Here is a 23,223-nt window from a genome sequence, read left to right on the forward strand (position 1 = left end):
CTCAGATTTTGGCGTGGAAGCTACTGTCTGTTATTTGCTTAAAAACTTTATTTGTTGTTTTTGTGCAGCACTCAACTTTATAAAGCACTTCAAAACAAAACAACTGCAACTCTAACAAAGACTCAGGTCACCATGTCTAATATAAAATGATAATAAGAATAAAACAATAATACATTTTGTTGGCTCCAAGGAACTGTGTGCAATTGAGGAGAAATAGTAATGAATTTCGTCAGGGAATAACCTTGTCCAAAGCACTTTGTCACCACCTGGTGGCATCTGTAAGCAATTTAAACCTTTTTGGGTGGTCGTCAATTACTTATGTATTTCATAAATATAAATAACACTGAACCGTATTGAAAATTGTAAAAGAGAATGTGAATAAATAAATCATTTTTATAAAGAGTAAGTATGGTACGTGCTGTACTATCCGTGTGAATGAAGAGTGACTTTAAAAGTCATGGCTTAGTGAGTAACATCATGCGCTGGAGTTGGGGTTGGCCGGTTAGTTTTGGGTGTGAGTGTGAGTTGTGGCCGACAGCAGCTCCCTGCAAGTGTCCTCATTTTGTATTTGTGTATTTGACTTTTGGTCTTGGGCTCAGCCTCAGAAAACAGGTGAGCCGAGCCCTGAGCAATTCTGATTGTCATTTTCAGTTGCCGAAAGTGACAAAATGGCCGCCCTCTGAGATGACTAAAAATGGTTGGATTTTGCTGCTTAACTCATATACCACAAACGCAATATTAATCAGAATTCCATGTTTAGACTAGTGACGGAACATAATTGCAAATATTTTTTGGGTGTTGAATGTACTACTCGTGAATAAAGTCATTATTATTATTTTTCACGCCAAACGTCCTTCATCTCCTGCTAAATTAAGTCTCTCCGACCAGGATGAACAAAGTGAGCCTGTCAACTAGCATCCCGCCGCCCTCGAGAGGAGACGCAGCTCAAACAGCCTCATACTTTAGGAATGACAAAGTTCAATGGTGAGCGCCGCTAGCCAGAGCTGTCACGTCTGCAGTTTACTCGTCCGACGAATAAATGACTGCGGGACAGAAAAGAGGCCAGTTGGAGGGCCTCCTTCAAGCGCTCATTGTCAACAGCGGTGCCTCCACTTTTGGTCGGTGAGAGATAAAGGGAAAGGTCACGCAGACCTGAGAGGGAAAAGGGGAGACAGCTGAGCGGCACACAAAGGCGGGAGATAAATAGCCTGTCATGGCTCAATAGAAGCTCGGAACATCTGTCGTGACTCGCGAGGCTCCCTAAACGGCCGGTGGTCAAAAGGCCAAAGTAATGAACTTGTACTAGACATCACAACGTCTTTAATGCGGTGATTCCCAACAACTTTCCATCAAAGATCATCAGGTGTGCCACAAGGACTAACCCAATTTCACTTAATTGGTCCGAAAAAGATTTATTCACTGCAAATAATGTTCATCTATCTGTGCCAGCAGGCAGAACAATGAAATACTCTTCGGCTAAATGGCAGAAGATGCAATTAACCTGTTGTCATGTGACATGGCAATTTGATATCCACAAACACAGGGAGCATTGAAGTCCCAAAATGAAGAGAATAGGTTATTTGGAACAAAATAATGCAATTTCATGGAATGTTTTTTGTCCCACAGCAAAATTAGGGTCCAGATGAAAGTGAGTGCTTCTGATAGTGTTCAAGCAAGAGGGGTTTAAACAGGCTTTGATTATAAACGCTCCCGTTCCTTCCTGGACTTCACGGTGTGCGTTTGAAGGTTTAGGACCGGCCGATCGGTGCAGAACGCCTCGGCGTCCCCGAGTAAGTGGACGCGTTGACCTGTGAATGATGGTGAGGGGCTTGCAAGATGGAGGACGTGTTCTACCTCCCGTCTCCCCGCTTTCGTCCCATGTTAGTGTCTCTGAGGTCTTGCCTTGCGGCCCCCCTCCTCAAGAGGAGGATTTTGTCCTGATTTTGTTCCGTTCATTTTTTTCCTGCGCCATCAAGCACATACACAAACATGCATGAACTACGTACAACATGCATACACACCTCCCCCATAAACCCCCAGCGAGCACTGTTACATAACACACACACGAGGATTTCTGGATTTACTCCCCCTCTTCTACTGCTACCCTTTCCCATTATTCCTCTCGCTGTCTCTTTCACACACGCACGCACACACACTGTTCGCTCAGCCATATGCTTAGCACGCACCTTCCATCACACACACAATGCAGACGGTTGTGTAATTTACTGGTCTTCTGATCTCTCCCTCTCTTTCTCGCTCTCTCACTAGGTTTTTTTTCACTACATGATTCTGACAGCAGTTGCCTGCAGCAGCCTTAGGTCGGAGTGAGGAACACCAGCGCCTCCTGTCGTCTTTTTTTAAAAAACGCACTTGCGATTAAAATTGATTCATCGCATTTATTTTCCCAGTTTTCAAAAGTCTCTTGTCCATTTGCACCATGTATTTGATTAAACAAGGATATTTTAAAGCATTCACTATCAACTTGATATCAAATTTTAATACATGAGAGGAAGCCAGTTACACCACCTGCTGTTTAATCAGCGTCAGCACTCATTACATTGCAGTTCCAACAGGCCAAATCTCATGTATTGCAAGTATAGTAGTCTGTTTATTTTTGCTCATAAATCAAGGAAAAATTGTTCAAACATTTTGAATCCTATTCCAATCAGAAGAACTTTTTTTGTTGTTGGCCTATATTAACTTGACAGCCATAATTTGGAATTATGACACCTGCAATAAAGTCTCCAGCGACTGAACATTTGGGCCCATCTACTTTGGGTATTGAGAATGAAAGATTTAAAAAATAATAATAATAAAAAAAAAATCATTGATCTGTTGCCCTCTCTTGACCATCCTCCCAGCAATAAAACAAACACTATAAAACACATACACACTAATGTTTTGAGACGTTTCAGGTGCAGAGTGCCCCTAATTATATGAAGAGCAAGACACTTGGCCCATTTTTGGCGCGTCAGTGGCGCCGTCCAGTAGGCCCGGCCGGCAAAGATATATTTGATGCCACTTCAAGGTCAAAGGCATTAGAGAGGGAGGGAGGGAGAATGTGGATGAGGGCAGACGGAGGAAATGCACTTGGCGGCCAGACGAGACTTGCTTGCTCACATCTCAGCGCGAATCAATGTAAACAAAATCAGGGAAGAAGAATCGTGCACGAAAATGTCGGAATGTCATTGGCACTCTGAAGACATCTCGCGCACCAATTGCGATTGAAGCAAAGTACACACATTCTGACGATCAGGAGTAATTTCAGCATTTTCCCCTTTGTGAAGTCAACAAAGCCCCGATTGTCGGGTATTTTTCTAAGTCGGCTAACTCTGCATTTTTTTTCTGCATCAATTACCCGCTCATTAACATGCACACTGCCCAGAAGAAGTCAAGCTAACCACAGCAACAATAATGCTGTACATGACAGTAACACGCCGCCAACGCAGTAAGACATAAAATTTTAATCGAACTTTGTCCTATCAGATGCAACCTTAAATGCACATTGCCATTCAATAAGAAAACAGTATTTAAGTGGCATAATTAACAATAAAAAACTTAATAGATACATTCATATTTTTTTACCGTGTGAAAAATATATTTTTGTCATAGATAATAAAGGGGCCATTTCTTTAGGTACATGCTTAATATCGCAATATCGATATTGCAATATGCAACACCCATATTGCATTTTTTTCCAATATTGTGCAGCCCGACTTTCAATATATTGGAATTACAATGTATGGCATCTTTGAGTATCATTTCAGCAGCTCGAGGCCAAACCGAGTTTTTGGAAATCAAAATATGGTCACCCTAGTATATTTCACATAACAATCACAAAACAGATGTGCAATCTTGGTGTTTGATTTGCAATCATAGCTATTAAATGGTGTTTCCTGAGCTCACTGAGAGGATTCAGTCACTTGTAACACACCCAACACCTCAGGATAATCGCTCAGGATAATATTTTAAATGCATCGCATTCTATAGGTCAGAAGGCGGGAGAAATGCGCACATTCTGTTCAATCGCGGCACGTGTCTACTCTGTTTTACTGTCTTTAGTTAGACATGTGTGAGATTGCCGCGATGGGAGAGGCGCTGTGGCGCCACAGCAACCCGCAAGGTTGACAATGAGATGCAGCGCTGTCGTCGAGTCAAAGGAAAGCAAAGAAAAAAAAGAAAAAATAAGGAAAGCCCTTCAAATAAAGCCCTTCCACGAGTCTCAAGACAAACTGAGATGGGGAGATTTGGTCCTAAAGACATAAAGAGCTACGTGGTTGTGTCCAGAGCCGTGATGGATGCATTGGCATTATGGGAGATGAAAAAAAAGGAGATACTGAGGAAGGATAAAGGACTATGCTTTTAATTCAGCAGCACTGCAGAGCATGAAGTTACATCTTGTAGCTTTCGGGATTGCTTTGAAGGGGAAGTCAACCCCAAATTCTTCTTTACAAGAATGTTTCACGCAGGCCCACTCGTCGAAGCACATAATAGTTCCAAGAATTTTGTGGAGTTGACTTCCAATTTATGGACATAATAAACTCATTTACTGCCATTGACGGCTAAAGACATCAAAGATCCATTTTTTTACTCGGCTGGTAGTGAATGAGTTAAGACTACAATGCAGCCTCTCTACTTAACCTCACTAACTGAATCGATAGGCATCCTTGAGCAGAATGGATGATATAAGAGAAAACGAGAAAATTACAGCAAAATTTTTTAATGGGACAGCTGACTCTTGCAAGTCTGAATACCACATTTGTGAAGGCTTCGTGGCAAGGCGGACTTGCTGGTATGAACTAGTTAAGGCTAGCGGCGATCACGGTTAGCTTCAAGTTGTTTACTTTCAGCTAACGGCGGACTTGTCTGCTAGTTTCCACTGGCCATGAGTGAGCACTATTTTACTGGTACCACCAGCAAAAGAATGCTGTCAAGCATAGATCACAATTACTGTATCTACCAAGTATTTGCAATGTGACCCAACTAACATGATGTGATTTCCGAAACAAAATACGGACCATCAATACCATTGGGCAGCTCTGAAGTAAAAGGGGGGATTAATTAAGATTATGGTCAAAAGAGCAATTGCATGTAGTTTCCTCGCTCAAAGTCCAAAAAAGGTACAAAATAAGATTATTGTGACACAAAAGTGTGTTTTGTGAGAGAGAACTTTTATGTCTTCGAAAAACTCAAAAATTATATGAATTGAGGACATACTGCGGCCACAGTGACAAGACAATCTTACATTTTTTGAAAGAATATTTTGAGAACCCAGACAATGTTTTTTCTCCCCTCACTATACACTAATGGAAAGTCAATTTTATTTCCCATTTCACTCACCCTCTTTGAACATACACAGTAGGGGAAGTGTACATCCATCCATCCATTATCTGATCAGCTTCTCTTCACAAAGGGCGCGGGCCTGCTGGAGCCTATCCCTGCTGTCTTCGGACAGTAGGCGAGATACACCCTGAACTGGTTGCCAGCCACACAAAAATCCATGCTCACACTCACACCTAGAGACGATTAAGAGTGTTCAATTAACTTGCCATGCATGTTTTTGGAATGTAGAAGGAAACTGCAGAAAGCCCACGCAGGATCGGGGAGAACATGCAATCCCCACACTGGAAGGCCGGAGAGGGAATCGAACACTGCACTTCTGAACGGTGAGGCCATCGTGCTAACCAGTCGACCACCGTGCCCGCCAGCAAGTGTACATTCTCAGAAAAAAAATATTGACAGGAAGATAAAGAGAATGAGATGAAAATCACATGTCAGTTGCTGAATGCCAAAGCAGCGCGAAAAAAGGAAGGTCTCGTAGCTGCTTTTGACAAGGCTCTCCATTCATTTTTAATGGGACTTTTTTGCTACTTTAGGGGAATTGCAACGCTTTGGTAGCACGTGACAGAATTACGGGAATAAACTGTTTTGAACTGCGTCAGGCCGAGGCGCATGTTTTAATACATCATTTGTGTGGATCCGTTAAACAGTGAATGATGAGATGGTCAGCAAAATTATAATAATAAAACAAAAAAGAATGAATGAACTGTAACGCTGGCATTTAGTCTAAATGCAAAGCGATAATGGCCATTCAAATTTTGGCAATACATCCATTATTTGCACCGCTTCTCCTCACAAGGGTCGCGGGGGCGCTGGAGCCTCTTCGGGCAGTAGGCGGAGTACACCCTGAACTGGTTGCCAGCCTATCACAGGGCACATACAGACGAAAAAACATCTGCACTGATTATTTTTCAGTAGGAAATATATTCGATAGCTGTGGACGTAATAGACACAAAATGCAAGTCCACTCAATACTTAGCGCACAGAGAAATGAAGGAGGGAAAAAAAATAAAGCTGTGTTAATGGAAATCCGTCCGTCTAATCTTGAATGTCATTGAATAAAAGCCTCCTTCTGAAATGCATTGATTCATTTGCTGAGAGACGCCCGCTTGCTCTTGACTGCATGGCAATGCCTGCTCGTTTTGTATGCTAATCTCAGCCAACATTGATGGGAATTTGCATAGGGGACCCTTTCAACTCTTAACATATTACGGCTGACAGAGCAAAGATTCAGAGAAGGAATATGCCTTTGTTTACGGCCAAGCCGAATAATGCCTCGTCGTGATCAATAAGATGTACATCACACCATACTATAGGCTACTGACATGTTCCATTAGTAGGAAGTGCCATAGCCTACCATGACAAGAAAGCCAATACAAGAGCCGTATTAAAGAGGACAGACGAATAGTTGGCTCTATGCCGTGCACATTTAATGCAAGCAAGCAAACACTGCATCTTTTAGTAGGACGGAGTAATGATTTAGATATACAAAAATGATTTGTTTCGACTCAAAAGAGCAAGATTCAATATGAATTAGGATTCATGATTTTCCATTCAGTAAAGGCGTTCACACCGTACCAATTTGACTTTCATATGGAAGACATACTCAGAAGAAGCAATGCTGCAAAAAGTAGAAACTTTTTGTTCTAATTTGGTGCAGTATTAAAAATTATGAACATTAACATGAAGAATTTAACCCATTCATCATGTATGTTTTACTGAACATGGCCTGATCAATGCAATAAATAATAATTGAGATGAATTACAATCACAGGGCAGGCTTTGTAACTCAAGTGGCAAAACATAGTGTAAAATTCATGAGATTCACAATCCTGTGACGGTCTCAAAAAGTTTGCCTTCTTTGTGTTTTTGAAAACAAAAAAACTCGCAGACATCTGCCTGCCTTCAAGCTTGTTTCCGCGGATCTCAAATGCTGCCGCCATTTTGTTTTGATATGCGATTCTCACATAGTGACCAGATCTCGCATGATGCGAGATATAAAACAAATTTATGGGGAAAAGACGTTTCAAAAGGATCGAATTATGGTTTTATGAATCGATATCTGGCTATGAAAAGGAAAATTTATTCAAATCGATTAAGTGTTGTTTTTTTTTTTAAACCAAGCCCTATCTTCAAACAGACATGGTTAAATTAGCATCTAACAAAAGGCACAATACAGGTTAGAAAGGCATTTTGAATGAGCATTATTGTATTATAATAACATAACTTATAATAACATAAGCATTATAACAACAATAATAACAGAGGCACCGTAACATACAAATGACCCAACTTAAAATCTTTTTTAAATATGAGCCAACAGTAGACATGGCAGCAAACTCAAAACTCCACTCACCCAAGGTTAGCAGGACAAAATCAGCTTTTTACCATTCACACATGCTGTTCCGTGCCATCGAGTACATTCGCACCCGCCACTGCTTACGGCCAATTCATGAAGCCGTTGGCATCGTGGTATTTTTTATTTATTTTTGCTTATTTTTTTGTTTGTTTTTTTTAAACGTTCTGCGTCACAGTGTGGCACTGCTTTAATTGACCTTCACAACAACCCAGGTCGTCGTGCCTTGGTGAAATTTCAAAGTTGGATTTTGAAAACATCCAGCACGTCCGCACACGACCCGAGTGAGGATACGCAGTGCAGAAAATAGATGGATGGATACAAGGCCAGACTGAAAAATTTCAAAGGATCAAAACTCGAGCAAGGAGGTCAATTGCGGCCGCAGAGGACGTGTCATTTTCAGACGAGTAGTGTCGGTCCTGAGTGGTCTAGGTGAAAAAAAGTAAGTCAAGCTAACGCTTATGGATTAAAATCTAATAGAAAATGATCTACAAACAATTAACCTTCCAAAAAGCCTCTCAGAACACACTGCTCGTGTATCTTGGTGACTTATTAAAGAAAACCGACAAAACATGTCAAAACCTGCATGTAAGCTGCTCATTTCCTCATTCTCTTGTAAGTCAGCCATAGAAAGGCGAATTGTTTTCAGAGATTGATGTGGGCCCAAGTAGAGATGTCCACATACATTTTTGGGCCGGTTTGTCCCGTTATTTTGACATAATTAGCAATGTATTTACAATGACTTCGAATGAACAAATTGTGATCAATCCCCTTCGTGACTCCCACCAAGACATGGAGGGAGCAGAGAGGGGGGGGGTGAGAATATTGCTATTATCAGGAGGCATTTTTAAAGTTGGGAGTTAGATTTCTCCCAAAAAATTGATAAAAATTGAAAATACAAGCTAATATCATTTTCTTGATAAAATAAAAGAAATGCATTAATTGAGCTTGTTGAAAAATGGGCCATCCCAGCTGGATGATCCCTTTAAGCAACAAATATTTAAACGCAAATTGTGAACCAACATAAAACAATACTCACAGTCATACAGTGGTGAGCGGTCAAGGCCTTCTCTGCTGGCCTAACATAAGCCAAAAATTATGATCATATTGTTAACATCATGTTATATCCTAGTGTTTTATTTTTAGGTGAGAGTTTTTATCCAATCAAAATTTCAGCTAGCTTGTGTTGCCAGGCATATTTCATAATACCAGTAGCATGCACAGTTTGACCGAGGCCTTCAGATACAATCGTGCAGGCGTCTGTTTTGTGTGAGTGAAGGGTTTTACAGTTGATACACAGTTGCGATAGCCAATCAGATCACGAGTTAATTACAGCGAGCCTTCTCGCAGGCCTTACGTTGAAGGTAATGAACGCGTCTTGTGATAGGATACTCACTATTAGGGGGGCAGCGCTAAGCGGAATCAACACACCCAAAAGTCATAACTGGCGACCAATTTAACATATATTCTTGCTTATTTTAAACCACAATGGCCGAAGGAGGAAAAAGTGTGGATTTCATTGCAGATACACTTGCGGGGCCATTTTCAAGACGGACCTTTCAAGAGAACCTAGGTTGTGCAACACCCTGTAGTGCGTAAGTGTGTCTGTATATTATTTCTCTCGCCGTGGTATCATAAATGATGGTAATATGAGGGATATTCATTCAAGTCGGATGAAGTAGGACTTCACAGAAGGCCTAGGTGTCAAATGCATGGCCCGCCGCTACAGTCATATAATATTTATCCTCTGCAAAAAACACCAAATCATATCGCAGCTAAATGAATCACTGTAGTTGTAAAACTCCTCTTTGTTTGTGTCTGTATGTCTGCATTATTCCCCGGTGCTGACAGCAGAAGGAGCATAAGAAGGGCCGATACAGAATATTCCCATTTTGCATTCATTTTGATGGGGAAAGAAGAGTGAAATGCGTTGAATTACATGCATGGTCACGGAATAAAATAGACCCGTAACTCAAGACACCACCACAATAATAATAATAGTAATAGTAATACATATCATTATTATTATTTTATAATAATAATAATAATAATAATAATAATAAAAATAGTTGTTGTTATTAACTACATAAACTGGATTTTCTCTTTCAACCAACACGTGTTTGCACATCATGTAACTAAAAGCAAAACATGGCAATTAATGCACATCAAGCAGCAGTAACGAACCTTTTTGTGGCCCATTCCACATTCAAGTCACACATCTGTGCTAGCATGTAGCCTGTCCTACCTTTCATCGTCACCACAGTGGACGTCCACGCCTCCGTCCCCGCCACCGCTGAATCGGCTGCTTCAGCCCCGGCAGCATCGTCCTCTGCCTCGTCTACGCTCGGACGCTTGTCGCCTTCGCCCTGGAAGATCAGGTTCACTTCCCCCTGGATGTCCGCGGGGAGCCCAACGTCGTCGCTCTTGGAGACGGTGAACCTCTGGCTCATGGCTGAGAAGGCGACGCGGGGGTCGTGCAGCGCAGGTTTTTTGTTTGTTTTACACCAAACAAAGCGCTCCTCGCTCGGCTGTGCTCAGACCGCTCGGTGTGTGAGTGACAGCCGGGAGAAGGTTCGGTCCTCGTCAGGTGAGAAGATGCACAGGGGACCCAGACATCAACCGGTGTCCGCTGGCTGGCTGGAGAGGCATCCGGGTCCTAATGCCGCCTCAAATTAAAACACCAGCAATACACGTTATGATGCTCTTTATTGACGATGTTATTGAAAACGCGCGAGATCACGCTATATGATGTGATTATGCTATAATGGTTGCGGGAACATTTTGAACACGTTTTGACTTGTAGTACCGCTCAACGTCGCCGAAGTCTGCGTTGCTATGCGACCTCATCAGTCGAGTAGCGCGTGAAGCCAAAGGTGGCGAGACACTTTATTAGGGACATTTTACCATGGGAAATAATGCAGTAACCATAACAATATTGAATTGACTTCGGTTTTTTCAATGGCTGATGTATTAGCTTGTCTGTTTTATTTGTAATCTTTTCTTTTTAGTTTTCATGTTTCCAAATACATTTCAACGAAACTCCATGTAACCTAATTCGTATTGAACATAAACTACACCAGGAGGCGCCATTTATCTACACTGTCAGTCGTACTTGACGTCACTGGAGTATGGTGGAATGTTAACGTTACAGCAGATTGTTTGCATTACAGGCTCGCAGGCATATGTGTTTGCATTGTACAGCATTGTATCGTATATTGTTTTGTCTTTTTTCATTGTATTTTATTTTAGATTTTGCTTTACTGCATTGTACATTATTTTATGCTATGCTGCGCTATGGTATAGTGTTGTTACATCACACTTCTGTACTGTGTTGTATTGTGTTGTATTGTATTGTATTGTATCTTAAATTTGAATCTGAATTATACTTTATATTATATATTTTAATTAATTGTATCGTTTTGTCTTAGCATTTTTGTTTAGTTTTGTTTGGGTTTTTTTTGCTTGTTTTCTTGTTTATTTTTCTTAGGATTTTTAATGTCCTGCACAATTCTCAGCGCGTTTGTTCACATTATTTGATAAATCAAGTGTTTTGCTTTTACAAATCCACTAGATGGCGCAGAAGATTTCATAACGAGGATGTTCATTTTGAGGTAAGGTACTCCTCCGACTCCGATACAGTATATATAAACTTAATTTTGTCCCTCAGCCTAAACATAGCCTGCGGTCCTGCAAGTGTATTCTTTATGATGTAGCATATACTGTTAAATGAGCACATTTTAAAATAAAAGTGCAAACATTATTGGCATCTTATTTCCTGAAAAAAGGTTTAACCGGATTAAGCGCCATAAATAACATATTTGACCGCTCACGTAATCCCTGTGACGTCAAAAATGTCTCATGGCGTCGTCAAGTCTCATAATTTAGATATTACTCCAACAGTCAAGCAGCACGATGGCCTCACGGTGCAGCGGTCGTGGGATCACTTCCGGCTCCGGCCTTCCTGTGTGGTGTTTGCATGTTCTCCCCGTGCCTGCGTGAGTTTCCTCCAGGTACTCTGGTTTCCTCCCACATTGCAAAAACATGCATGGCAGGTTGATTGAACACTTTAAATTGCCCCTTGGTATGAGTGTGAGCAAGGACGGCTGCTCATCTGTGTGTGCCCTGCGATTGGCTGTAGTGATTTAATGCTTTTTGTGTGTGCGTGATGAGATTCACAACAAATTGGCACGCACTCTTTTGGAACTAGGCTTGTCATTTTTTTCCGTGCGAGCCACTGAAATTTAAATGCACATTACTACTCTTGCCCACTTCAAAACGCGAAAGTATAAAAGCATTACGCAAAGTATTTTGGATTTATTGACATCAAACATGAGCTCATCCAAAATACCTTGCCGATCACTTCTCTTAATGGACAAGAGCAAAAACCCACACACAAACCCTGACTGGTTATATTTCGGACATTTAGCTAAGATAAAGTTTTATTAAGTGTCAGGAGGCAGCCAGCAGCCAGGCCCAGATGTTTCACTCAACCAACCCTTTGGGTAACAATAGGTGCGGCGGTGGTGGTCAAACTAACGGCACTGCTCGGGGCAGCAATTAGCTTTTAGCCACTAAAACAGATGATGTTAGCACAACAAAATTAGCTTCTTACTGTCCAGTCATGCGACCGCATGCTGCGGAAGACTGTTGCTGCTCATGCAATCGAGTACGTGTGCGGCTGACTGCGCTGCTTGCAGCCAATTCGTAAAGTAATTATAGTCACGGTTCGAGTGGACGTCAATTTCGGATAAAAAAACTCAGCAACGAACCCTGGAGGTATTCTTTTTTAACATTCCGTGTCACGGATCGGCATGTGCTTTTAGCCGGGGCCACTTCATCAGCATCAATGTCGGAGAGCGAGCTTCACGACAACTGGCATTGTCGTTCCTTGGTGAAAAGTTGGACTTTGAACACATCCAGCACACCCGCACACAAGCCCAATGAGGATATGCAGTGCAGAAAATGAATGGATGGATGAAGAGACGTTGAAAAATTCCGAACACCAAAGCTCCGGTGAGGAGGCCGACTCCACAGGTGGATTTGGCCTCACTGTCCACGTTGAGTGGAAAAAGTAAGTCAAGCTAACACTGACGAATGAAATTGTAATACAAAATGACATATAAACAATAAACCTTGGGAAAAAACTCTCGGGACGCATAGTGTTTGTGTATCTTGGTGACTTATTTAGGAAAACAGACAAGAGATGTCAGAAATTGCATGTAAACTGCTCATTCCCTCATTGACTTTTAAGTCAGCCATGGAAAGAGTAATTGTTTTGTGGTGTTTTCAGAGGTTAAAGTGGGCCTAAGAAGAGATGTCCACATACATTTTGGGGCAGATTTTACACTATTAGTGACGTATTTACTGGGTCTTTGAATGGACAAATTGTAATCCTCCCTGGTGTGACTCCCACCAAGACATGGAGGGAAGGGAGTGGTGTGAATGCCTTATTTTTTAGTTGGCGGTTTTCATATCATTATTTATTCGCTGATTTCTCCCCCAAAAAATGAAAAAATAGAAAATGTATTTTCCTGATAACACGATACACAATATTGAAAAAAATGGACCATCCTGGCTGTGTAATCCCTTTGATGAGGCAACACTTCCGACATGACTAGCATTCAAAATATTGCAATTAATCAACTATGACTGGTCTGTTCCTTTAACAAAATCCCCAGTACAAGCATGCATGATCTAACTTGTTTTTCTAGAGTGAGTAATGTTAACTACACAAATTTCCCTTTCATCTTGAGGGACAAAACATTCGCCTTGGCAAACGTGTGCTTACAAAAGCAACACATGAGACTTGTTTTGAGTTCATCCCTACACAGATTTCAGGTGAATGACACTTGGCCTGACCCCAAAGCAAAGAGTGTGATTGGGAAAGCAAAATCAAGTAAAGTTACTCCTGCGTGGTCTGTTATAACACTTGGCACACTTGGCTGTGTTTTTGTGTGCAGCTGAAAAAGGTGCTTTGGGCTCAAGCCAAACAAGATGGCACCGCTGAATCTGTGTCATTCATTCGAGAGGACGAGGGCACCACAACGGGTTGGGGAGAGTAAGCTTGGTGGGATGGTCAACACCACTGACCCTCGATACTACCTGCAGCAGGAGTCACCAACCTTTTTCAAGCTGACAACTCCTGTTATTTAAGAAATAGAAAAATATCACACATTCACATTTTCAAATAATCACTGCTACAACATTCCTGGGAAATAGCAATTATCCCGTCACTGTTCAGATATTTTTAGAACAGTCCATGGGCTACTCATATGGCACTTGGAGGCTTACTGATGCGCACGGGCACCACATTGGTGACCCCTGAGCTGCAGTATTTACACCTATCTAACTCTATGAACAATTCCTATCCACATAAGTTGCTATCAACAGTGTACACACCTCTTTTCAAATGCATTTTTTGTGATATAAAAAAACGATTTATAAATAAATCCATCATTCATGTGACCCACAACCTATATGATGCAATTGAAAATAAAATGAAATTTTCAAGAGGGCTTAGTAAAAATAAACAACTGAGATCCTGTGTTGGTATAGTGTGCACACCTTCTTTAATTGGGAAAATAACAGTGTCATGTTAAATGGGACTCAGCTCATCTCAAGTGCCTCTGGTTAACCCCTGATAAAGTTCAGATACATTTCCTGAAGATTGAAGACCATGGCTTGTACGGCAAGATGTGATGACAAAATATCTGAAATAGCCTACGAGAACAGCTATAATTCATCCATCCATTATCTGCCACTTATCCGGGGGCGTGTCGCGGAAGCAGCAGATTAAGCAGGGAATCCCAGACTTCCCTCTCCCTAGCCATGTCATCCAGCTCTTCCAGAGGGATCCCCGGGCGTTCCCAGGCCGGACGGGAGACATAGTCCCACCAGCGTGTCCTGGGTTGCCCTCGGGCCATCCTGCCGGTTGGACATGCCCGGAACACCTCACCAGGGAGGCGTCCAGGAAGCATCCTGATCAGATGCCTGAGCCACCTCATCTGGCTCCTCTCTATGTGGAGGAGCAGCGGCTCGACTCTGAGTCCCTCTTAGATGATCAACCTTCTCACCTTATCTCTAAGGAAGATTCCGGACACCCTGCGGAGGAAACTAATTTTGGCCGATTTTTACTGAGCACTTGATCGTTTGGTCACGACCCATAGCTCATGACCATAGGTGAGGGTAGGCATGTAAATCAACTAGTAAATCAAGAGCGTCGCCTTTCGGCTCAGCTCCTTCTTCATCGCTACAGACCGTTACACAGGGTCCACATCACAGCAGATGCTGCACAGATGCGCCTGTTGATTTCACGCTCCATCCTTCCCTCACTCATGAACAAGACCCCAAGATCCCCTAAACTCCTCCACCTTTGGCAGGATCTCTTCCAGATAGGGCACTCCACCCTTTTCCGACTGAGAATTATGGTCTCAGATTTGCAGATGCTGATCTTCATCACAACTGCTTGACACTTGCCTGTGAACCGCTCCAGTGAGAGTTGGAGATCATGGCTTGAAGAAGCCGACAGTACAACATCATCTGAGAAAAGTAGTGTTGCACTACTGAGGCCACCAAACCGGACCCCCTCATTGTATTGTATTGCCTTGGCTGTGCCACACAATAACATAACTTTTATGGACAGAATCGGTGACAAGGGACAGCCTTGGCAGAGTCCAACACTCACTGGTAATGAATCCGACTTAGTGTCGGCACTGCGGACCAAACGCTCACATTGGTGGTACAGGGACTATATAGCCTGTCTTAGTGGGCTTGGTACCCCGTAATCCCGAAGCACACCCCACAGAACTCCCAGAGAGACACGGTCGAACACCTTCCCTAAGTCCACAAAACACATTTATACTGGGTGGGCGAACGCCCATGCACCCTTGAGGACCCTTCCCAAAGTGTAGAGCTGGTCCACTGTTCCGCGGTCGGGACGAAAACCACACTGCTCCTCTTCAATCTTAGATTCAACCTACCGATGCACCCTCCTCTCCAACGCACCAGAATAAAGATAAAGATAAAGATAAAGATGTCCTTTATTAGTCCCACAATGGGGAAATTTGAAGTGTTACAGCAGCAAAGATATAGATCACACAGAGTCGGCGGCGTAATGTCGCCGTTAATGTATAACATTAGCAGCAGACATTCATAAAAAGCATGCAAATATACACAGTATAAACGTATCTAGTGTAAGGAAACACTCCTAATGCCTGTCCATTATACGGAGGGGGAAACACTGTAATGATAAAAACTACTGAATGATTGAAAATACTGCAATGATAAAGATATTACAATGATAAAAGTACTGTAATGGTGAGAGTACTGAAATGACAGGAAAGTACTGCAATGATAGAAAATACTGCAATGATAAAAGTACTGTAATGGTAAAAGTACTGCAATGATAAAAGTACTGTAATGGTAAAAGTACTGCAATGATAAAAGTACTGTAATAGTAAAAGTACTGCAACGATAGAAAAATACTGCAATGATGAAAGTATTGTAATAGTAAAAGTACCGCAATGATAGGAAATACAGTAATTGTAAAAGTACTGCAATGATAAAAGTACTGTAATAGTGAACATCCTGCAGTGGTAGAAATACTACAGTGATATAAGTATTGTATTAAGAATACTGTAATGGTAAACAAAATACATCATTGGTCGATGTTTAAGTACCACCTTGGCTGAAAGTACAGTAGTAGTTAATATTGCATCCTAGGACTGCACAGTTGCACTAATGCCCTCCTGTTTGTAGGCCTGACCCAATGTTCTTGTTAAAAAGTCTGACAGCAGTCGGCAGGAAGGAGCGGCGAAATCTCTCTTTGGTACAGCGAGGGTGTAAAAGTCTGTCACTGAAGGAGCTGTAAAGTGTTCTCAGAGTGTCATTGAGTGGGTGCGCTGGTTTGTCCAGCATTGATGACAGTTTTGCCGTCATCCTCCTGCCCCCCACTGAGTCCACAGAGCCCAGACCTTACTTGGGAGGCTGAGGACTGTCATTCCTCTGTAATTGGAACACACCCTTCGTAAAAAGGGGACCACCACCCTAGTCTGCCAATCCAGAGACACTGTTCCTGATATCAACGCAATGTTGAAGGGGCGTTTCATCCATGACAGCACCACAACATCCAGAGCCTTTAGGAACTCCGGGCTTTGACACAGAGGAGCGTGTTAACCACCTTGGTTACTTCAACCCCAGAGATAGATGAGTTCACCTTGGAGTCTTCAGGCTCTGCTTCTTCAATGGAAGCTGTGTCGATGGAATTGAAGTAGTCTTCGAAGTATTCTTCCCACCGAATCACAATGTGTGCGCCCTCCTTCACTGTGTGCACTCAACGTTACAACATATAAGTGGATTGCAGAGCTCACAAACGTCAAGTTCTCAATCAAATATCACCCCGGGAACGTGAATTGAAATGTGCATGGCTTTTCTAGGTTTCCACAATAGAGAAATACATTCAGACCTGTTCACAAGAGCTGGAACAGAGGTGACAACAGCCAACACACAACCAATTTGGATCTGATTATTGTGATCATGCGCAGTTATTATCTGTAGCATGTGATCAAGTGGAAACCAAACAAACGGCAACCACAGTGGAGGAAATCTCTTCAGAAAAAAATAAAGATGGCACAAGTGAAAGACCCAGTCAGTAGGAAGATGAGGGAGTATGTAGTAACTGAGCAGTGCCCTAACCTGGAAGGAATCGATAAGAAAGACAACGTATGTGTCATCTTAAGGGAGCGAAACGAGTTATGTGTCAACCAGGAAGGTATATTGTATCAAAAGCCATTAAGTCCATCACAGTTAGTACTTCCAGCTACATTAAATCAATTCATTTACCAGGAATTACATGTGAAATAGAGACATCTTGGATTGAAGCGGACATTGAACCTCATCGGTGCTTGATTTTATTGGCCACACATGTAGAGAGATATGACTCATTTTGTGACACAAGTGTATAGTTGCCTCAAACTGAAGCGCCCACGCAAGCGAGTGCATCGCTTGTGAACATTGTTACATTGGTCTCCATAGACTTCCTGCACCTGGACAGCTGCAAAGGCGGATATGAGTATATCCTACTGGATTGACCATTTTACGTGATTCGCTCAGGCCAATGCTTATACCAATAAATATCCTAAAACCGCAGCTGAAAAGGCCTTCAGAGACTTGTTGTAAAGTTTGGATTCCCTTCAAAGCTCCACCACGATCAGGACAGGGAATTTGAAAACAAACTCCTCTCCAAATTTGAGTATTTCAGTAATTTGAGTACAGTGGCATCAAAGACTTACATACAACTCCAGACCACCCCGTTGGCAACAGACAAGCAGGGAGATTTATTCAAAGACTCTTGTCATCATTGAGAAACCTGCCAAACAGAGCCAAGTCAGATTGGAACAATTCTTTAGCCAAGGTGGTACATGCATACATACAACTGCACCCGAAGCAAGAGAACAGGGTATGGCCCTTATTATCTCGTTCTACCCTCGTCTTCACACCAACTGGTCAGTACATCTCTTCAGTGAATATGCCAGAAAGTAGAGGAAGCAGCTTAGCTTCACAGGGAGCTGAGAAAATACACAATAGGTCAAAATGGCCGCATGATTAAAGACTTATGGAGGAGAGCTACAGCCAGGATGTTGAATGTTGAAGAACTTTAAGGACAGAGGAGGGCCTGAGAAGCTCAGATCATATTGGGACAATCAAGTCCATGTTGTGGTCGTGAGGAAACAGAAGGCCAGTCCAGTCTACGGAGTTCAAACTGAGAACGATACCGGAAGGAACAGAGAACCGCACAGGAACCTTTGACTACCCTGCACCTTTCTGCCTATTAAAGAGGAGCTGCGAGATAAAAAGGAAAAGAGGACACAAATGTCAAAGCAAAAAGAATGGAAGATGTTTGAGACCGGATGAGACAAATTACAGATATATTAGATAAATTACACGAGACTGAAAGAATGGCCAGATTTATAGGCTCGGGTTATGAGCTTTTCATGATTGTTTTAAATTTGATATACGCCGTGCTGTAAATGACGCATGGTGAGATTATTCTGCTAGTACTGAGACCACACGTTATAGTTGGTTGGTTTCCAATGTTGTCATTGGTAACGTATTTAAGGTATATATACTAACTTGCTGTTCAACTCTCTACTTAACACCAACCCGCCCGTTCTCCTCGGCTCCTTGCATGTGCACTCTGCATACATACATAACAGCCGTCAGTCAAACACAAACACACCACATGTTTTTCAAAATAGATTTTAATCCCACCTCCCTTTTTGCGAACCCTTTATCATAAGCAAAACGGTTGGGAAAACAGAGATCTTCAAACTGCTTGTCACAAAGAACACTCGTCGACGCTGGCATGAAATTCCCTCTCTTTGTTGGAATGAAATCTGTCCATTTACGTGCCGAGGCATTTTACTGGATAATGCAACAACAATGGCAGTTCAGCAGCTCATCGGACAATCAACAATGCAGTACAATGGCGACTTGTCGTTCTGCAAGTGACGTCATTCCTGAAGAATACTGAAGATTGGCGAACAAAAGCATTTTCGCTGTTATGCCGTTGCTATGGTCTAACTATAATTCCATGACATTTGCCTTAAAAAAAACCTAGCGTGCGTATTCTTAAAATAGATTTATTACTCAAAATACGGTGGGTCAAGTTTACAGCACACTTGTTTTTTTAAAATAAAAGACATAAAACTGTCAATCTGTCACAAAATTACAAAAATATTTGACAGTCATACTGGTCAGACTAATCAGTCACTTCAGTGCTTCTCAATTATTTTCTGTTACGCCCCCCCAGCTAGAAAGAAACAATTTGCGCCCCCCCCCCCCCCCCCCACCATCCACTCTCCGCCGCAACTCTCAATAATTGCTTTTTCTTTGCAAAACAAACCTACACCGTTTTGTTAATACTCGCTGCGCACAATGGGCAATGAGAGCGCCAGTGCCAACTACTGGAGTGGATGTGCAATTACATCGTGAAGTCCTCTCTTTCTCAACAGCACTTGTGAAATCAATAAAATTGTATTGTATTGTATTGGGAAAAAAAGCATTTGCCCCAGGTTTACACATGCCCCCCTCAGCATCACACCGTGCCCCCTCCAGGGGGGTCCGCCCCACTATTTGAGAAGCACTAACTGAACTTAATGAGGAAGCATGTAGACCAGCACATTCAACAGAGCACCAGACGTAGCGACATTAGATACATGTGCAAGATGGAAAGGTTGGCTATTACAGATCCTTGCTAAGCGCGAGGAGTGCTTTTTACTATCATGATGTCAGACAGGAAGAATGATACAGATCTACAACACCCAGATATTTACAATTATCTGATAGTTTACCTCTACTACACTTTAAAGCAGGGGTGTCAAGATCCAGTCCCGGAGGGCCGCTTCCCTGCATGCTTTCAATCTTTCCAGGCTGCAAACCACCTGATTCAAACGATCAGCTCATCAGAAAGCTCTGAAGAAGCCTGATAAGTATCCTGCTCATTTGAATCAGGTGTGTTACAGCCGGGAGGGATGGAAAACATGCAAGACACCAGTCCTTGAGGACTGGAGTTTGACACCCCTGCTTTAAAGGATGCTTACAAGACTTTTAAGCTGTATAACTGAATATACGTCAGAAATTGCTGTTCATAACCAATCAATGTTGAATTAAGACAGTTATATATATATATATATATTCTGCCCTGTGACTGGCTGGCGACCAGTTCAGGGTGTAGTGCGTCTTTCGCCCGTAGTCAGTCATTTATATATATATATATATATTTATTTATATATATATATATACATATTTTTTTTTTTTTTTAATTAAAATAAGTTATCAACTGATTACTATGTGTACATGTAAGAAACTTATTTATATTTTTATGCATAGTGACTCTGATTTTAAGCTTTACTTCCTAACCCCATGAATCATTTCTTAGTATGTTCCTACTAATTTGGACAGGTCCCGAAGTAGTTCTAACCAAAAACACTTATAAAACACACACCACAAGCCTTTCAAAAAGCTCATATGATAAAGGGAATTACATCTTTGGAGGGCCATAAATTTTTAAGTGTTTCCATCCACAATGGACGTCCACGTGTCCAACTAATTTCACAATAAGCTACTAGTTTGTACTGGCAGAGGACCCATGATTGCACAAAAATGAGGACAAGTGGCCAAGAACACACGCACACGCCCGCACACCCCCACACACGCACACACACACACACACACACACAAAATACATAGTCAAGAATGCAGCTGCCAAGCGGTGTTATATTTACGTGATCTGGTCATGTTGACAGACTTGTTTTAATGACAAACAGACATGCATCTCCTTGAGGGGCCACAGGGGACAGCGCGCCACCAGATGCTGGCATTCTCCAAAGGATGCTAAGTAGCAACACAGCTCAGGTAGAACAGATCAACATCACAGTGCTACTTTAGATTTGTTTTTGACCTCAGGTTAGAGGATTTGTAAACTCTAAACAAGTGCATCACTTGGGATTAGAATCATCCACCTTTCCATGATTTAGTGTGTGATCTGACTCGATAGTGTTACATGGTCACAAATATGAAAGGGGAGCAGGTGTGTAAAATGTGGCGTTAGCACTCTCACACTCACTCATACGTGTCACTGGAAGTTCAATATGGCACCTCATGGTAAAGAACTCTGTGGGGACCTGAGAAAAGAATTTTTGCGCCACAGAAAGATGGTTTAAGGCAGGGGTCACAAACGCCGGTCCTTGAGGGCCCCTATGCGGCATGTTTTAGATGTTTCACTTCTCCAACACCTGAAATGATCGGTTCGTCAGCTAGCTTTCCAGAAGATGGATAACGATCCTTTTCATTTGAATCAGATGTATTGAGGGTGGGAAACATGTAAAACATGCAGGACAAGGGCCCTCGGCAGCTACAGCATGGTGGGAAAAGACCAAAGTTCCACATAGACCAGGCTCGTCATGGGGCTCCTCTAGGTTTCATTGACAACAGGGGCCTTAGACCCCAGAAGATAGACTACAAAAGATTGTATGCAGATAAATTACTGTGTGACCTTAGCCTATCCTTCTACCTGCTTCAAAAAGATATATTGAAACACTTTTAATTATTATAAGATCAACATACTGTAGAGACAAATGACATGACTTTGGCTCACAGCACAGAAAAACTGTACTCCCAAATACTTTTGAAGTCAGTTCCATTTTTCCTCTGATTGAGGTCTTTCATTTTTCTGTAATTTTCTTGCTGTTGTAATTTTAGTACAGTACAAAATAGGTTTATTTATCTATTTTGTTTTTATGTTTTTTAGTTCTTTTGTGATTTATTGTCATTATTTTTTTAGTTTTATGACTTCTAGACTGTCTGCATCACAAATAAATCCACCTCCCCCAGTAGGTGGCGAGTTGTGGCTTATGGCAAATTAACCGCTGTGTCATATGACAAGATATATTTTTGCAAAATTGAAGTGGAGAAAAAAAATCTTATGCTTTATTTTAGTTGAAGGGAAGAAATGTAGGCACAAGCTGGGAAAAAAAACAACAAGCCTATCAAGACAAAGACAGTGTTGTAAATTATCAAAAAGTTTGGTGGTGGTTGATTATAATGTAACGAGTTCGGGGACTGACAATTTTTATGAATAAGGCCGGAGGGTCAAGGCTGGAAGGCTACCCAGAATGCGGCCGAAGGGCGGGGGACTGACCGGCAAAAAAGTGTCAGGTGCCCAGCTCATCTTAATTAATACACCTTACATAATTCAAAACACCTTCAACCTACATTTTCCTGTTTTAAATATTTTTATGAACATGAAAATGTTTAAGACAAAAAATGTAAAAGTGTTAAATGGTTGTCCTGACTAAAACTAGACTAAAATGCTGACACGTTTTGTTGACTAAAACTGTGTGAATAAAATTAGCAGTATGTATTCTTTGACTAAAATAGAGACTAAAATGCTTGACTTATATTTCACAACTTGACCAAAAAGTAGGAATACAGGCTAAGGTTGACAATATGTGTGTTATATTTAAGCTCCTCCCAAATTAATAGCATATTCAGAATATATGCACCACTGTATTTTTTTGTGAAAACCTCCCAGAGTGTAGCACAGTTAATATTTAAAAAAAAAAGTTAAAATATACAGCAAAAATTCAAAAATAGTATCTACAAAAATATGTATATATTTACAAAAACTGAATGAGTTCAACTGTAACAACTATGTTCAGTTAATTGCAAATATGCAAACTTGTCCTTCTCCTTGTGTAGAACCTAAACCTCGACACAACCTGAACCTTTAAAAAAAGGATATGCTTCGCCCCTCCCTTTGGGCATCAAGTGGCACAAATAAACATTTATTTAACTTTTATTTTATCAACAGAGGCATTTTATTCACTTTATTTATTACTATAAATTCAAATAAGTATGGTCCTACATTGTCCACGAAAGAGAAATAAAAAACATGTTATTTATTAAACAGTCACCTGACCACTTAAACGCGCGAAAACGAGCCTTATTTAAGCGTGTCGTAAACCGCA

The 23,223-nt window shown here is 41.6% G+C and overlaps 1 protein-coding gene across 2 annotated transcripts in view; it reads right to left on the reverse strand.

The window, feature by feature from the left end:
• slc12a5a (solute carrier family 12 member 5a) overlaps positions 1–10,347 on the reverse strand; it is a 170,600-nt gene extending 160,253 nt beyond the window's left edge. For both annotated transcript variants that reach the window (XM_088308008.1, XM_088308007.1), the window contains exon 1: positions 9,942–10,347. In XM_088308008.1, the coding sequence (XP_088164134.1) occupies positions 9,942–10,146 (205 nt within the window). In that variant the 5' untranslated portion in view covers positions 10,147–10,347. The remainder of the gene's footprint in view (positions 1–9,941) is intronic.
• Between the last annotated feature and the right edge of the window lie 12,876 nt (positions 10,348–23,223).

The sequence above is a fragment of the Idiotropiscis lumnitzeri genome, chromosome 11 (genome assembly GCF_059441095.1).
Source record: "Idiotropiscis lumnitzeri isolate Australia: NSW breed Sydney's pygmy pipehorse chromosome 11, RoL_Ilum_1.0, whole genome shotgun sequence".
In the NCBI taxonomy this organism is placed as follows: Eukaryota; Metazoa; Chordata; class Actinopteri; order Syngnathiformes; family Syngnathidae; genus Idiotropiscis; species Idiotropiscis lumnitzeri.